Here is a 13,969-nt window from a genome sequence, read left to right as displayed (position 1 = left end):
ATTTCATTTTATACATTTACACATCTGTTATACATTTTATACAATTTTGTACATCTTTTTATTACAGATGGCAACTGAGCAGATGTTTCAGAAGTCACAGGCCCTTCATCATCACCCCAACAATAGCCTAGCCTACCCATGATATTACACTGACCAGTCATGTGCTAACAATGGAATAAAATAAATTATATTGTGGTTTACTGTAGCAGTACCACTTCTGAACTGTCAAAAATTGTGTAATGTAATTTTAAATTCTTCTATTAAAGGTCCTATATTACACAAAGTTGACTCTTGTGAGCTTTAAGTTGTGTTAGAATGTTGCATCATCACCATAAACATACCTGGAGTTGTGTTTTGTTTCATTCTCATGTTTGAGCAATCCTTTATTATTCTGTCTACATCTCCAAAGCTCAGAATATTCTTTTCCACCGTGTGATGTCATGACACGATACTTTTAAAGTTAAGAGCTACCTTTTACTGTTAGTTCAGTAAAGATTGGCAATTCCAGGGATAAAATCATCCAAATGATTCTAGTGAAGATGTTGAGTTTAAAAACACAGTGGACCATACTGTATTACCACATGACATCACAAGGTGGAACACTGTTGTTTTTAAAGAACTAAGCCTAAATATGCAGGGTTTGTGTGTTAAACATGTGTGAATGAAATAAATCTCACATGTGAATTTTTTACACTGTAAATTTTCATTCAAGAAACCTACAAATTGGACAAAATGAACTAGACCCATGTGGAATTACAGAACTATAAATCAAAACTCCAGGTATGTTTTTGATGAAGAAACATAACTTAGATCAGAAAATAATGTAATATGGGCCTTTTAAGTAAAAACATCACATTTACAAATATATTTTTTTAAACATGTCTTTATTAAAAATCATAGAATCATAAAAGTACATGCAAACAAACAATTTAAAACTCAAATATGTGATTTATGTAATCCTAAATGACAAGGGCAATTCACAAAACGGTAATGCTACATAGAATTACAAAAAATGCTTACATACAGTGCAGTGTAATAATACTATAGATATTACTAGCTGTCATAGCAAACATGCTGTTAGTACTGAGACACAGACATTTATATTACATTGTAGCAAATGATGGACCTTGTTTCCAGCTATCCTCACTGTGGGGCAGGAGGAGCTTGTATCATTATCACTGGCTGAAAGCACAACAATTTATATGTATTAGAGACTTTTCATTTTTTACACTGGTAGAAATGTATTAATGTTCCAATAATATAATATAATTTAATGTAATGCTGTTACCTCATCAAAAACATACCTGGAGTTGTGCTTTGTTTCATTCACTCATTCATTTGAGTAACTCTGCAATATTAGGCTATCTACATCTCCAAAGCTCCAAATGCTCTGTTCCGCCTTGTGATGTTATGAAGCAGTAGTTTAAGTTAACTGCTACCTATTACCTTTTTTTTTTTTAGCAGAGATTGGCAATTCAAGATCTGAAATTATCCAAATGACTCTAGTAAATGTCTATGGAGTTTAAAAACAGAGTGGAGCACTTCCTGTGTTACCACATGACATCACGAGGTGGAAAAGAGTGTTTTCTGTATGAGAGAAGAACTCAGCAGGTATGTTTTTGATGAGGAAACAACATTATATCATTAGATGAGAAAATATAATATGGGCTCTTTAAAAAAAGATATTTGTACAAACTGTTGGGTGTTGGGTGTATATTTATGACATCAGGGGGACCTGCCTCCCTTATGGGCGAAAAACCCAGGTCCCCATGGCATAAGTATTAGATGAACAACATGATTTAAAGTTAAGATATGGGTTAATTTAGGTTAGGTTTAATAATAATAATACATTTTATTTGTTAGGCGCCTTTCAAGGCTCTCAAGGTTTAGGGTTTATTTTAAGTTTGAGCAAGTATTGGCTATGGTTAAAGTTCCCAAAATGCTGTTGCTCGGGTCCTGACTAGAACTAGGAAGTATGAGCACTTAAGTCCTGTGCTCAGGTCCTTGCACTGGCTCCTGTGGCTCAGAGAACAGACTTTAAACCAGCTCTGCTTGTGAACAAGTCTCTCCATGGCCTAGCACCAAAGTACATCTCCGACATGTTAGTGCCATATGAACCATCTCACACTCTGAGGACTTCAGGGACAGGCCTCCTGGTGGTGCCCAGAGTCAGGACTAAACAAGGGGTTCAGCATTTGAGTTTTATGCAGCTAAAACCTGGAACAATCTTCCTGAAGAGGAGAGACAGGCCTCTACTTTGGCAATGTTTAAATCCAGGCTCAAAACAGTTCTATTTAGTTGTGCATATGACTGAAAGGTTTTTATTCTTCACTCTTCTATTTTAAATGTTAATTTTATGATGATTATGTATGTTTTGATTTGTTTCTATTGTGATTTTAATGCATTTCTTATTCTGTAAAGCACTTTGAATTACCTTGTGTACGAATTGTGCTATACAAATAAACTTCCCTTGCCATACTGCACGATTTTCTGATCTGTTATAATGTTGATCATCACAAACCCTAACTAACCCCACTAACCCTAACCCCGGAGATGTGTTTTTTGTTTCATTCACACATGTTTAACACACAAAGATGTTTCACCTTGTGATGTCATGTAGTAGCACAGGAAGTACCCCACTGTGTTTTTAAACTCTATACACCTTCACTAGAATCATTTGTATGATTTCAGCCCTGGAGTTGCCAATCTTGACTGAACAAAAAGGTAAAAGATAGCCGTTAGCTGAAAAGTACAACTACATGACATCACAAAGTGGTACACAGCATGTTGAGCTTTGGAGATGTAGACAGAATAATAAAGAAGGATTACTCAAACATGTGTGAATGAAACAAAACTCCAGGTAAGTTTTTGGTATTGAAACAACATTCTAACACAAGTTAAAGCTCATAAGAGTCAATTTTGCATAATATAGGACCTTTAAAGTTAGGACCAGTTTCCAGGAAATAAATTTAAATCAATATCATATCCCCAAAAAGCATAGAAACACAACAAACATGCATGTATGTGAGTGTGAGTGTGCATCGTACCACTTTTGGAGCAGGAGAGCAGCAGTTGACCACCTTACAGGCATAGACCGCCAGAGTGATAGAAATAGCAAACAGAGCTACTTGGATGACCACTAACTCAGCAAAAAGATGTGCATTGGCAGACTATGGACACAAGAGGGTGGACAAGAAGCACTTTACATTTACAATGAAGTACAGTGGAGAATCAAATAGCCCTTAAATTGAAAACTTTTTGCAGCAGGATATTACATCATAAAATCTGCATACCTCCGCATTCAAACAGTACGGTCTGTCTTCGTCTGAGACATAATAGCAAGAATGACGAGACTCCATTTGGAGCAGGGAGACGATTAGGTTAACAAGGCAGGCCACACTGGAAAAAATCTCCATTCCCAGACAAGCCCTGAGCTTGAAATTTACAGAAAACATTTCAATTGTGTTTTTTTGTATAAAGGAATATGTACAATTATTTTCTACTATGTATTTTTTTTGTTCATATTCTCTTATACATTTGATTCAGCACCATTGCTACTTGTATTTGTGATTTCTTCCTTTTACAAACATACCGTAGGAAGATGGAGATTTTTTGCTGCGATGGCCACACTTCCTGCAATAAAAATCTGCAAAATGAACATTCTTTTAGCTTCAGTGTGATGTAAAAGACCACAGGAGTAAAATGTATGGCTCATTTTTTTTTTTTTTTTTTTTTAAATCTGGAAATACTGACTGTACTTACAAAAACCGATGCAACAAAGTGAGGTATTGCCAGTTCTTTGCCTAGACCACTGGCCGTTAAGGTGGCTATACAGCTCATGTGAAAGAAGATCAAGAGGATTTGGGTGATCTGGACAACATAACTATTAATTAATTGTGTAAAGTAAAGCACAATAATAGAATAAAGACAGACCCACCCCCAGGGCTTTGGGCTCTCCTTCCAGAAACTTGAGCTTCCTCTGCTCGTTCCTCTGAAAGGACACAGACACTAGAGGACTGTCGGACAGTCCGGTGTCCGGGTCCACAAGAGCCACCTCTGCAACAAAACCACATATTACGCCATCACTGGTGCTTCGTTATCACAATCATCACAGATATTCATGTTTCCTGTTTTTCCAAGCGTCGTCATGCGCAGGCACAAACAATCTGCTGCACAAAGTCACCTCCACAGACCTGTGTCGTTATTTACCTGCCATGTCACCAGTGCACGTAGTGCGTCACTTACGCCACGGATTTCTACAAGTTTCACGCGCCACTTATTGAGCTTTCTTCTCCGTGCGCGCGATCTCCGTTATATTTCCAAGGTTCCGCCCTGCGCGTGTCCCAGTTCTCTCACTTCCGCTCGCTCTTCAGTCAACTGACCACAGGCAGACACGCCATTGGCTGCTTTGCCCAGACTGTGCCATTGACTGTTTTTCTGATGAGGTCAAAAATACACTTTTAGGATACAACTCACATATGAGAAGATCATCATCATTAGACAGCCTTATATTTATTATATAGCATCTAAAACCACGAATGCGGTCTACATAAGTACAGTGCTGATAGACGTGTGATGAAGCATATTTGACACATTCAACTTCTTTGGTGTGAATAAGACAAGATCGGATATAGTTGGGATGTAGTTGGTGCAAGAGAGATAATGCACACTGTCCCACTGAAAACTAAATAAAGAGGAATAAATAGGGGCAGGGGTCAAAGCGTGCTTGCAAGCTTTTCAGAGATTATTTAAAAAAAAAAGAGATTTTACAGTTGAGAGTGCTTTTTCTTGTAAAGGACTTTTAGATCCAATACAGGAGAAGGTACAACCATATTCATGCAGCATTATATAGCCTAATAATAATCAAAAATGTAATAAAACTGTCACTTGATCATATAGGCTAATTAAACACATCTTGTAATAATTCACTGCATTATGCAATACACTGTGAGGTAATTACAGGTTACGTCTTTTATCTGGCTCTATGCATAATCCTACTATCTAACTCTTAACCCTAACCCATAGGAGGGGCAAATGATCAGGAAACTGATAAAGAGAGCTGTAAATACACCCATCCCCTTAATTCCAGTTACCATTTAATCAATTTTTGCAATACTCTTTTTTTTTTACAGTACATGAGTTTATTACATTAAAAAGTGACAATTTTATTATTATTATTTTTTATTATTATTAGGCTACATAATGCCTACCACACCTTGATTCCGTTGCATTACCACACCATCAACGCAAGGTGGAGCCAAAGGACGTCGCACACGCCATCTGACCAAACGCCCAAGCCCCCCGATCACTGCACGGCACTCTTCACCTGGGGAAAGCTTACGTACTGTAATGTAGTTTTTCTCAATTAGCCTGTAATTTAGAGACAAATGACATGAATCTATTTACTCCTTTATTCATTTTTTTTTTTCAAGTGAAATATTTCTTTATTTATAGTTTGGCTAGATTTAGGCAACGACTCTGTATGTATGTCCAAAATTGCTTCTAAAATTCCTTCTAAAATTGTACAGGCCTATTTAAAAAAATACATAAATAACAGGCAAGTTTTTAATAATAACAATAATAATAATAATAATAATAACAATAACAATAATAACAACAACAATAATAATAATAATAATAATAATAATAATAATAATAATAATAATAATAATAATAATAATAATAATAATAATAATAACTAGGTATAGGCTAATAATTATACTAATTATGTTCCTATTTGAATAGATCCACGCCAACCATGACTTTTAATTTGAAGTCCTTCCCCGGAAACCCCAGTCGTTCACATTTCTCTCACGTTAACGTAGCGATGCTAGACAGCGGCGCGCCCACACCCAGCCCAACCTGCTATGTGTCTCGTGCGTGCCGTAGAGAGAGCAGCGCCGTCTGTCCGCAGTGAATCCCGTGGCAGGACGTTTGTCTCCGGTGTGTGCGTACCTCTCCGTGACCCTCTCCTCCAGCAGAATCCCGCCCTCCTCCTCCAGTCTGTGGACCTGTGCATCCCCGAGGCTCGTGCGCACTCTGCGGTTCCTCCTGCTGCTGCCGTCCTCCTCCATGCACTGTCAATGAGGATAGTGTCTTATTTCTATTGCGTGTTATCATCTGACTGGGGAACGGTCCGACTGGCACCATGAGCGCTGGTAATATATTTTTTTCTTAACCCAATAGTGTATTTCGTGTATTATAACGCATTGGCTGCGTAGAATAGCTGATGTCAAATGACTCATGCGTAATTCCATGTCTCAATAATTCATGATAGTGTAGTATAGCATCTTATTGTCAGTGCATTAGTTGAAAATAGTGCGTTTGAACTGGATTACAGGCCTGTTAGTCTAAGTAACGCGTTCTGTTTACATCCATCTGTATTGTCATGCATTCAGAGCATGTTATGAGAGAGCTCCAGTCATCCCTCGCATCTGCAGTCTCCCTTGTTGATAAAGCCGACTCTGGTGGAATCTGTGCGGGCCTGTGATTCGTTGAGGGAGGCTGCTGTCATTGGTGGTAATGCTGCACTCTCTTCATTGTCTGAGAAGCGGTGAACGTGTATCAGAGAGAAGGCTGGGACACGCTGGGGTGGCGTGTTAGTGTAGTGCAGTGGATTAACTGTCAAAAGGTTGTTCTGCACACCCTGTTTTCTTCATGCAAATATGTACAGTGGTAGAGAATTATCACACATTTTAGATGTCACAGTAGAGAGAGAAGGAACTACAATGGGAACTGATAATGTTAAAACATTTTATTAGTGAATTATGTACTATGTTCTATGCAATTTTGAAGGAGAGTGCAGCACATGTTTGTCAACTGCTTGTCCCCATGGCGGTGTTATTGCTTTGCCTGGAAACTATTTTGACTACGGGTATTTTGATTACTGAAAATATATTAATTTTTACAGTGGGACATTCCAAGCAACAAAATCTCCAAGCTTGTGGCAGACCAAGTTCTAATGTTCTCGTTTCATCAACAGCTACACTTGTGTTGTGTTTTGTTTTATTCATGCATGGTTGAGCAATATCATATTTTCCTTTTGGCATTTCCTTGTTTGTTTTTGTGACATCATTAGGCGGGAGTCCATACATACACCTTCAGAAGATTTATGATGACTTCAGTGTTAAAAATTGCCAACACTTGAATCATCTGTTGTTAACCCCATTTAATCTTCCTCACTCCTAAGTGTCTGTGGCAACAAGGGCATTTTGCTTAAACAGAGATTAGGGTGGAATTACTTTTAGGCTACTTCTTTTGCATATATGTTCTTTATGTTATGCATTGCTTGTGGCATGTTTGTTATTATTCCTACTCAACTTAAAATAACTGTAATATTTGACAGCTGAGCCTCCTCAACAGATGTTCTCACTCATCTATTACATAATACTTCCAACACCCCAAATGCTCTAGCCTAACGCTCCATAGATTTTAGTTGTTATCATATCTTCCGTGTTTACATTCATGCTCCTATTTATGGAGTCGGATGCGGAGAGCTCTGATGGATGTTGGTCTTAATGAGTAGAGCACTGCGGAGGAGAAGTGGCCGATCTGCTAATGAGAGTACAGAATCATGTATGGAGAAAGTCATTAACGGCCGGCTGTAAAGTGCCTTATAAGAGCTGCTGTTTGTCTGGGACTGGTTTGTGATGGCTGTAAAGACGCTTGACTTTTGACCCCTGGAAGAATGTTGCCCTGACAGTGGACTTGAGTGTGTCTGTACCTGATGTTTGTGCTTTGTTTTAGTAAACTAGCAATCGGGCATAATTATATTGTCTATGTTTTCTAAAGGTATGAGGTAACAATTTTGAGGTTTTAACCAAGTTGGTGGAGTTGTGTTTTGTCTCCAGCCCTCAAAACTAAGGCTTCTTCTATTTGTTTTTTCTGTTCCTTGATAACAAAACAGATAAAAATCTGTTATGGAACTATTATGTATGCTTCAAGTAAGTACAGCTTTAAATAAGAAAGGTTCAAATATTAGAGGAGATGTCCTGGGGCAACAACAACCAGTAGCGATCTCTCCCAAGCCCTATTCAAACTCTCCTTATGGTTACCTGTAAGATTTTGTGCAAAGCTCAGCCCCAAGCCTAAATTACCCATGCTCCCACATGACAGTTCTCCGTAAACAAAAACATGCTTAAAAACTGTGTACAGCAAGTGTATACAATTTCATTAGTGGGATGTATGCTGATTGTGAGGTGAGAGCGCTCTGAAGGCAGAGTGACTTAATGTAGAGAGCAAAGGGAGGGGAGACTCAGAGCATCAAAATGAAAGTGAAACATATTAATACGTTGTTTTTGGTGATTATAGCATTTTCGAAACAATAAAAGGTAACATGGTAATCTAAATATGTTACTGTATGTGTTAGCAGTTCATACCCCATATATGTAAAAAATAGCCCCTCTTCAAATACATATCTACCGAAAAAAAGTAAATGTGTCAATATTCATGCTGGAAATGGCGTCTAAAGCTATAATGAGCATAGTATAAATTACATTGGATTTTATTGAATTGTTCCTGGGTAAGATGTTGTTTCATACTCTTTGTTTTTGGTTTTCTTCACTGGACATATGCCTTTAGATAAGACAGGACCAGAACAATGCACTTCCTGCCTTCACCAGTCCTGATTACTTTCTTTCCTGTTCCCACCACATTCGCTCATTTGTTGTCATTTTTAAACTTATCCTGTTATTTTCAAGCTCTTGGAATCGTGACAGTGCAATGACATTGATTTCAATCATAGGCCAAAAAATATCTTACACTGTGTTTTAGTTCTCTTGACTCACAGCTATAAGGTCTTGGGTTTGATTTCTTGAAGTTTTCAGTTTCTAACCCGGATTGTGGTTATGTTGCGGTTTCTATAAAATTTACATGCACACATTTGTCAACCTATATCAAAGTCATTGATGAGAGTAGTAGCTTGTAGACAATTTTGGCTATTGTCCAGTGAAGCTAATCACTCAGGCCCCAATATGTGGCAATCAAATCGCAGTTGGAGTTGGCATATTTATCGCAAAGGCTACAGTTATTTAGTTGGTAGAATCTCAAAATCTATTTTCTTTTTCCTGTTCTAAAATGTATTGGATTACTGTATTCGATTATCAGTTCATATTTCAGCTTTCTCTCAAATGTTAACACTCCAGGAGTTGTTTACAATGTGCATTCTGAACAAAATCCTACCTTTGAAACATACATTGCAAATCTAATCACAATCGCAACAGAACAAATAAAAAATTAAATTTGTAATATGCTTTGGCTTATTCTGTACAGGGTTGAAGAATGCCTGATTAGTACTGTATGCTAACATCTATAGCCATGTGTGTTTGACCTGTTCTACTTGGTCACAGTGGAAGAGTGAGGATCTTTGGCTAAAATAAACCTCTCAAATGGGCTTGGCTTGAACACACCCTGCTGCTTTGACACACTGGCGTCTGCATTTACTTATTATATAATTATAAAAGCACCACTATATTAGCTGATTACAGTCTTTACCACAGCAATTAGATTAGCTACGGCTGAACGATACCTGGAAAAAATATCAGAATTAGTTTTATAGCCATTGTCAGTGAAAATTCACAAACCAAGAACTTGCTGTGGCATTCTGGTGCAACATTAAACATAGAATAATAATATGAACTATGATAAAATAAAATAAAGAAAACATAAGGGCATACATTAAAATAAGGTAAAGGTATAGTTGTTGTAAGTATTATAGAGTGTTCATAAGTCCAATAGCAGAGGGAAACAGGGGTTCTGGTCCAAATGGACTCAAAAGAGGCTCAAATAGTCCGTGTCCAGGGTGAGAAGGGTCAGGTATGATGTGCTCGCCTCGGAGTCCTGGAGACATACAAGTCCTGGAGAGATGGGAGGCTGCAGTCAATCATTTTCTCAACAGTGGCGCCAGCATACCACACACCGTGATGGAGGAGATGAAGATGAACTCAGTGATGGTCGTTCCTCAGCTGCTCGATGAAGTATTGATGGGCGTAATTGCGATTTTTCTGTGAAGCATTGTGATTATGCAATTTATTTTTAATAATAGGATTCTGTTCAAAATTCACAATTTAAACATGTTCAGGAGAATTGACAAAAAACTGTTATTTATGGAGTTTATGGAAAGTTGCAGCCTTTGAGATCTGCTAATTGCGTCCATTCAAATTTCAATTTAATTTCGATTATGATTGATCTTGCAGCCTTAATGTCTAGAAGAATTGACAAAAAGACTGAAATATGAACTGACAAACTAATACAAGAATCACATTTATGAACACGTTTGTACAGATCGAAACTACAGGATTAGCAGTTTTATTTTTTTTATTTTGTTGGTTTTGCTAATTGTGTCCTTTGAAATTGTGATTTTGATTCAACTGCAATGAATCTTGCAGCCCTAACATTCGCTTCAATTAGCAACAGAATTTAACTTTGGTTCCCATGTTTTTCCCAAAGCGACATACATTATTACCAGGCGAAGTAGACCTGTCACCACAGGGACCAAGTGTCAGGGACTAAAAGGGATGGATGATCGGAGAATGGAGGTTAATTCCAGCTCAGGTTACAGCCACAGGTCATAAGATCGATAGTGTTTTTTTCCAAACCTCTTTTCCCTACTTAAATGCTACCGGTGTAACTGATCTGATATGTCTCAAACGAATAGCAATGGTATTCTTTAAGCCTCCAGGGGTAATCTTAATGCACCTACAGTTTTCTTAATTATCACATGTCGCAACTCGCAACCCTTATGAACAAAAAATAAGGTAGTCTTTTAATATCTGTTTCTAGTGGGCCTAAATGATTTGGGGAAAATATCAAACTGTCATTTTTTCTAAGCATTGCACTTACGATTTTTGATTTATGTTCTACTAATGGGATTCTGTTCAAAGTTCATGAAATATGAACTAGCAAACTAATACAAGAATCACATTTCAGAACATGTTTGCACACATCTAAAGTAGCAGGTTTTATGCAGAAAAAGACAAGATACTTCATTGTTTGTGAGGGAAATGATCATAGTTAAAAAATTGCAGCCTTTGAGATTTGTTAACTGCATGCATTTAAATAGGAATCTCGCTTTGATTAATCTTGCAGCTCTAGTTTCTATGGTACTTCAACTTTCTTTTGTGATTGTTTTCATTGCATACTTGTAGTCCTGTTCTATCTTGAATGCACTTACATCTATCTAGGCAAGTGGTTAATGTCTACTTTTGAAGCACTCTATTATTCTTGTACTTTGGAGAATAATGCTGTAAAACGTATTGTAGTATACTGGTGTGAGGAAACACACCAAAGTTTTTCTTGTTGTTTATTTTCTGAACACAAGGGCTACTGTAGGCCGTAACCCACTCCAAAACAAGCACAAAACAGGCGCAAAACAACAGCAGTCTCAATTTCTCAACTAGTCGACATAGCAACCAAGTGTCACTTACAAAAGCAGTTACGTTAATAGCAACACGTAAACAGTTACAAAAACAATAAAAGGTGTCAACCTTGAACTGAACACAAAATATCACATTGTTACAGCATAGACACACCTTTTGAAAACCAGTTGTAACAATATATAATCAACTCGAATTATACACATTTGAATCCAGTTGCATAAATTGATTGATGTATGAATAAAAATTGTTCTGTTGTTTGCGTGTTTAGATTATATTTAACCAACTATTAGGGTTGTCAAAAGTATAGAAAATATACTAAGCATTACTAAATCTAGTGTAATTAAAATCCGCATTCAAAGGACAGAAATTAACCTTTCCTGAATAGCTTAAGAATGATCTTAAGCAGTATCAGAACAAGACCACATAGACTAGTATATGCCCATGGACCACTATGGAACACACCTGGACAGTTGAGGGATTACACAGTCTAAATTGTGTATTTTAATATCATCTCAGTATCAAATATCGAGAATGTTCCTTAGTATTGAGATTGAGTTTGAAATTTTATTATTGTGACAAGAGGGAAATCTGAAATTTGACCCATCTTTCATTCAGTGCTTCTGGGCAACCTGTAATTAACAGTCAGTGAAGGTAATGCTGCGCCCAGAGACTCACCTCCAGGATTATTTAGCTATTAAATTGGTTTAGTGGATGTTTTGGGGTGACAATAGCTCAGCTGGTACAGTGTTTGTCTACTAATCCGAAGGTTGGTGGTTAAAATCCTGCTCTCGACATAGACATCATCGGTTTAACGGCCAGATCCGGATGTGGGATTCTAGCTTTCACAGATGAATGCTGTTGTTGTGTCCTTTGGCATGACACTTAACCCACCTTGCCCCCAGTGTCTGTGTACACTGGTGTATGGATGTGTGTGTGAATGGGTGAGTGATTCCTTGATGTTAAGCTTTTTGAGTGCCTTCAATGTGGAGTGCTATATTAAAACATGACCAATTCTGTAACTTAAACATTGGATTGGCAACTACTGACTGAATTTGACTGCTAAATACTTATTTCCTGTAAACAAATTATAGTTGTAGTACTCTTTGGCTTGTTGTTGTGCTGTTACAGCTATGTCACACCAGTACAGCTTAGCTCTTGTAAATAATGTAGGTTAGCTTTTTACTAAACGGGCTAAACAGGAGGTATGCAGCTTGTAGCATGTGCCTTGTGCTTGTAGCTGTGGGCGTGTTTGTTTGGCCTTCACAGTTTGTCTGGTATGACAATAGTTATGTTGACACAATGTTGGCAATGAGTTTGGAGTGGTGGAGAAAGCAAGACTGACAGTATACATCAATATATAGTAGGGTATATAGAAATATGAATGATCGTAAATAGCTAGTAGCAGAGGCGGCAGTTAGGTTTGCAAAAACAAGCATCTCCATGGGGTATTATTATTATGTATAATCTCTGAACACTGTAATTTAGACCTCTACAAACTTGTTCTGAAATGCATGTTAGTCTTGTATTTGTTCATCAGTTCATATTTCAGTCTTCTCAAGTGAATCAAAGTTCTTTCCCACACCTATTTACCTTAACCTTGCCTTAGAATCTTCATCGCTGCCACACCCTTTTTTATGTCTGAACACTTTCCTTGTTAAAGCCTAAAACAAAGACTATAATAAACATATATTCTTAATCTGAGCAGGCTTGCATCTCCACAAACCTGATTGTTACTTTCCATGGAAATGTTGTTCCTTTTTTTCATAACATTCCACACTCCATAGTTAGCATAAAATGTATCTATCTCCATCATAGACTGTATATATAAATGGACATAGCTAAACTGCTAGCCGCCAAGTTTCAAATAGGAAATGAGCATGGGCGTGTTTCCGTCTCCATCATCTCTGGCTTGAGTTCACTTTCTACTGGAAAACTGTCGGCCCTTTCTCTGTAACTGCTGCTGTCAAAATGCTGTCATTTTAGTCTTAAATTTTTTGTATTAACCCTCTCTACCTGAGCCTGGTATTTTTACTTCTTCATTTTGTCCGTAAATCAAGATATGGGCATTAACAACAGACGAATCTTCTTTCCCTGAGGTCACTGCATTAGCAACAAGTTTGATTGAGAATGCTGCAAAGTGCCCGCTCCCTGCTAAACCAGCAGTGCAGGCGGGGGCATTACCATCAACAGCCTCTCTCCGGATAGGCTCTTTGTTTGCTATGATACTCGTGGTCAGAATTCCAAATGTGGAACTTGACTCTAAATTTGCCCCATAACTGCTAGCCTCGATGAGCTTCATTTGACTGGAGCTGAACGCTATGGGTGATGTCACACTTGCTTAGTTCACTTTATACAGTCTATGATCTCCATGGATAATGTTCAGAGGTATGGTTTTAGTCATACAGGGGATGTGCTACCTTCAAATTAATGTGGAGTTAATCTGCATTTGACCATTTAGTCCACAGTTTCTTTGATTACCTTAATTGTTATTGATCCATGTAATAATACAATGGTTTGCCCAAATAGACTAGACTCAGCTGGACTGGGTATGGCAGCAGTCCTTCTCCTCATTGGTATTGGACAAAGTTGCTGGC

The 13,969-nt window shown here is 37.7% G+C and overlaps 2 protein-coding genes across 3 annotated transcripts in view; one reads left to right on the top strand and one right to left on the bottom strand.

Annotated features, from left to right (window-relative positions):
• Positions 1-874: 874 nt before the first annotated feature.
• On the bottom strand, positions 875-4,346 carry LOC117386179 (membrane-spanning 4-domains subfamily A member 4A-like). Its single transcript, XM_033983507.2, has 7 exons — positions 4,210-4,346; positions 3,938-4,056; positions 3,763-3,870; positions 3,593-3,646; positions 3,294-3,434; positions 3,048-3,170; positions 875-1,182 (listed from the first exon to the last, which is right to left on the bottom strand). Exons 1-7 carry the CDS (start codon positions 4,214-4,216, stop codon positions 1,144-1,146), a joined length of 591 nt encoding a protein of 196 aa, XP_033839398.1. The 5' UTR covers positions 4,217-4,346; the 3' UTR covers positions 875-1,143.
• A 1,477-nt stretch (positions 4,347-5,823) lies between these two features.
• ablim2 (actin binding LIM protein family, member 2) overlaps positions 5,824-13,969 on the top strand; it is a 72,928-nt gene continuing 64,782 nt past the window's right edge. Inside the window, exon 1 of one of the 2 annotated variants that reach the window (XM_055229170.1) lies at positions 5,824-6,158. In XM_055229170.1, the coding sequence (XP_055085145.1) occupies positions 6,149-6,158 (10 nt within the window). In that variant the 5' untranslated portion in view covers positions 5,824-6,148. The remainder of the gene's footprint in view (positions 6,159-13,969) is intronic. The other variant, XM_055229175.1, reaches the window with a different exon arrangement.

This window comes from Periophthalmus magnuspinnatus, chromosome 18 (genome assembly GCF_009829125.3).
Source record: "Periophthalmus magnuspinnatus isolate fPerMag1 chromosome 18, fPerMag1.2.pri, whole genome shotgun sequence".
NCBI lineage: Eukaryota > Metazoa > Chordata > Actinopteri > Gobiiformes > Gobiidae > Periophthalmus > Periophthalmus magnuspinnatus.
Note: the sequence above shows the minus strand (reverse complement) of the source record. Positions and strands in the feature narration are given on the sequence as shown.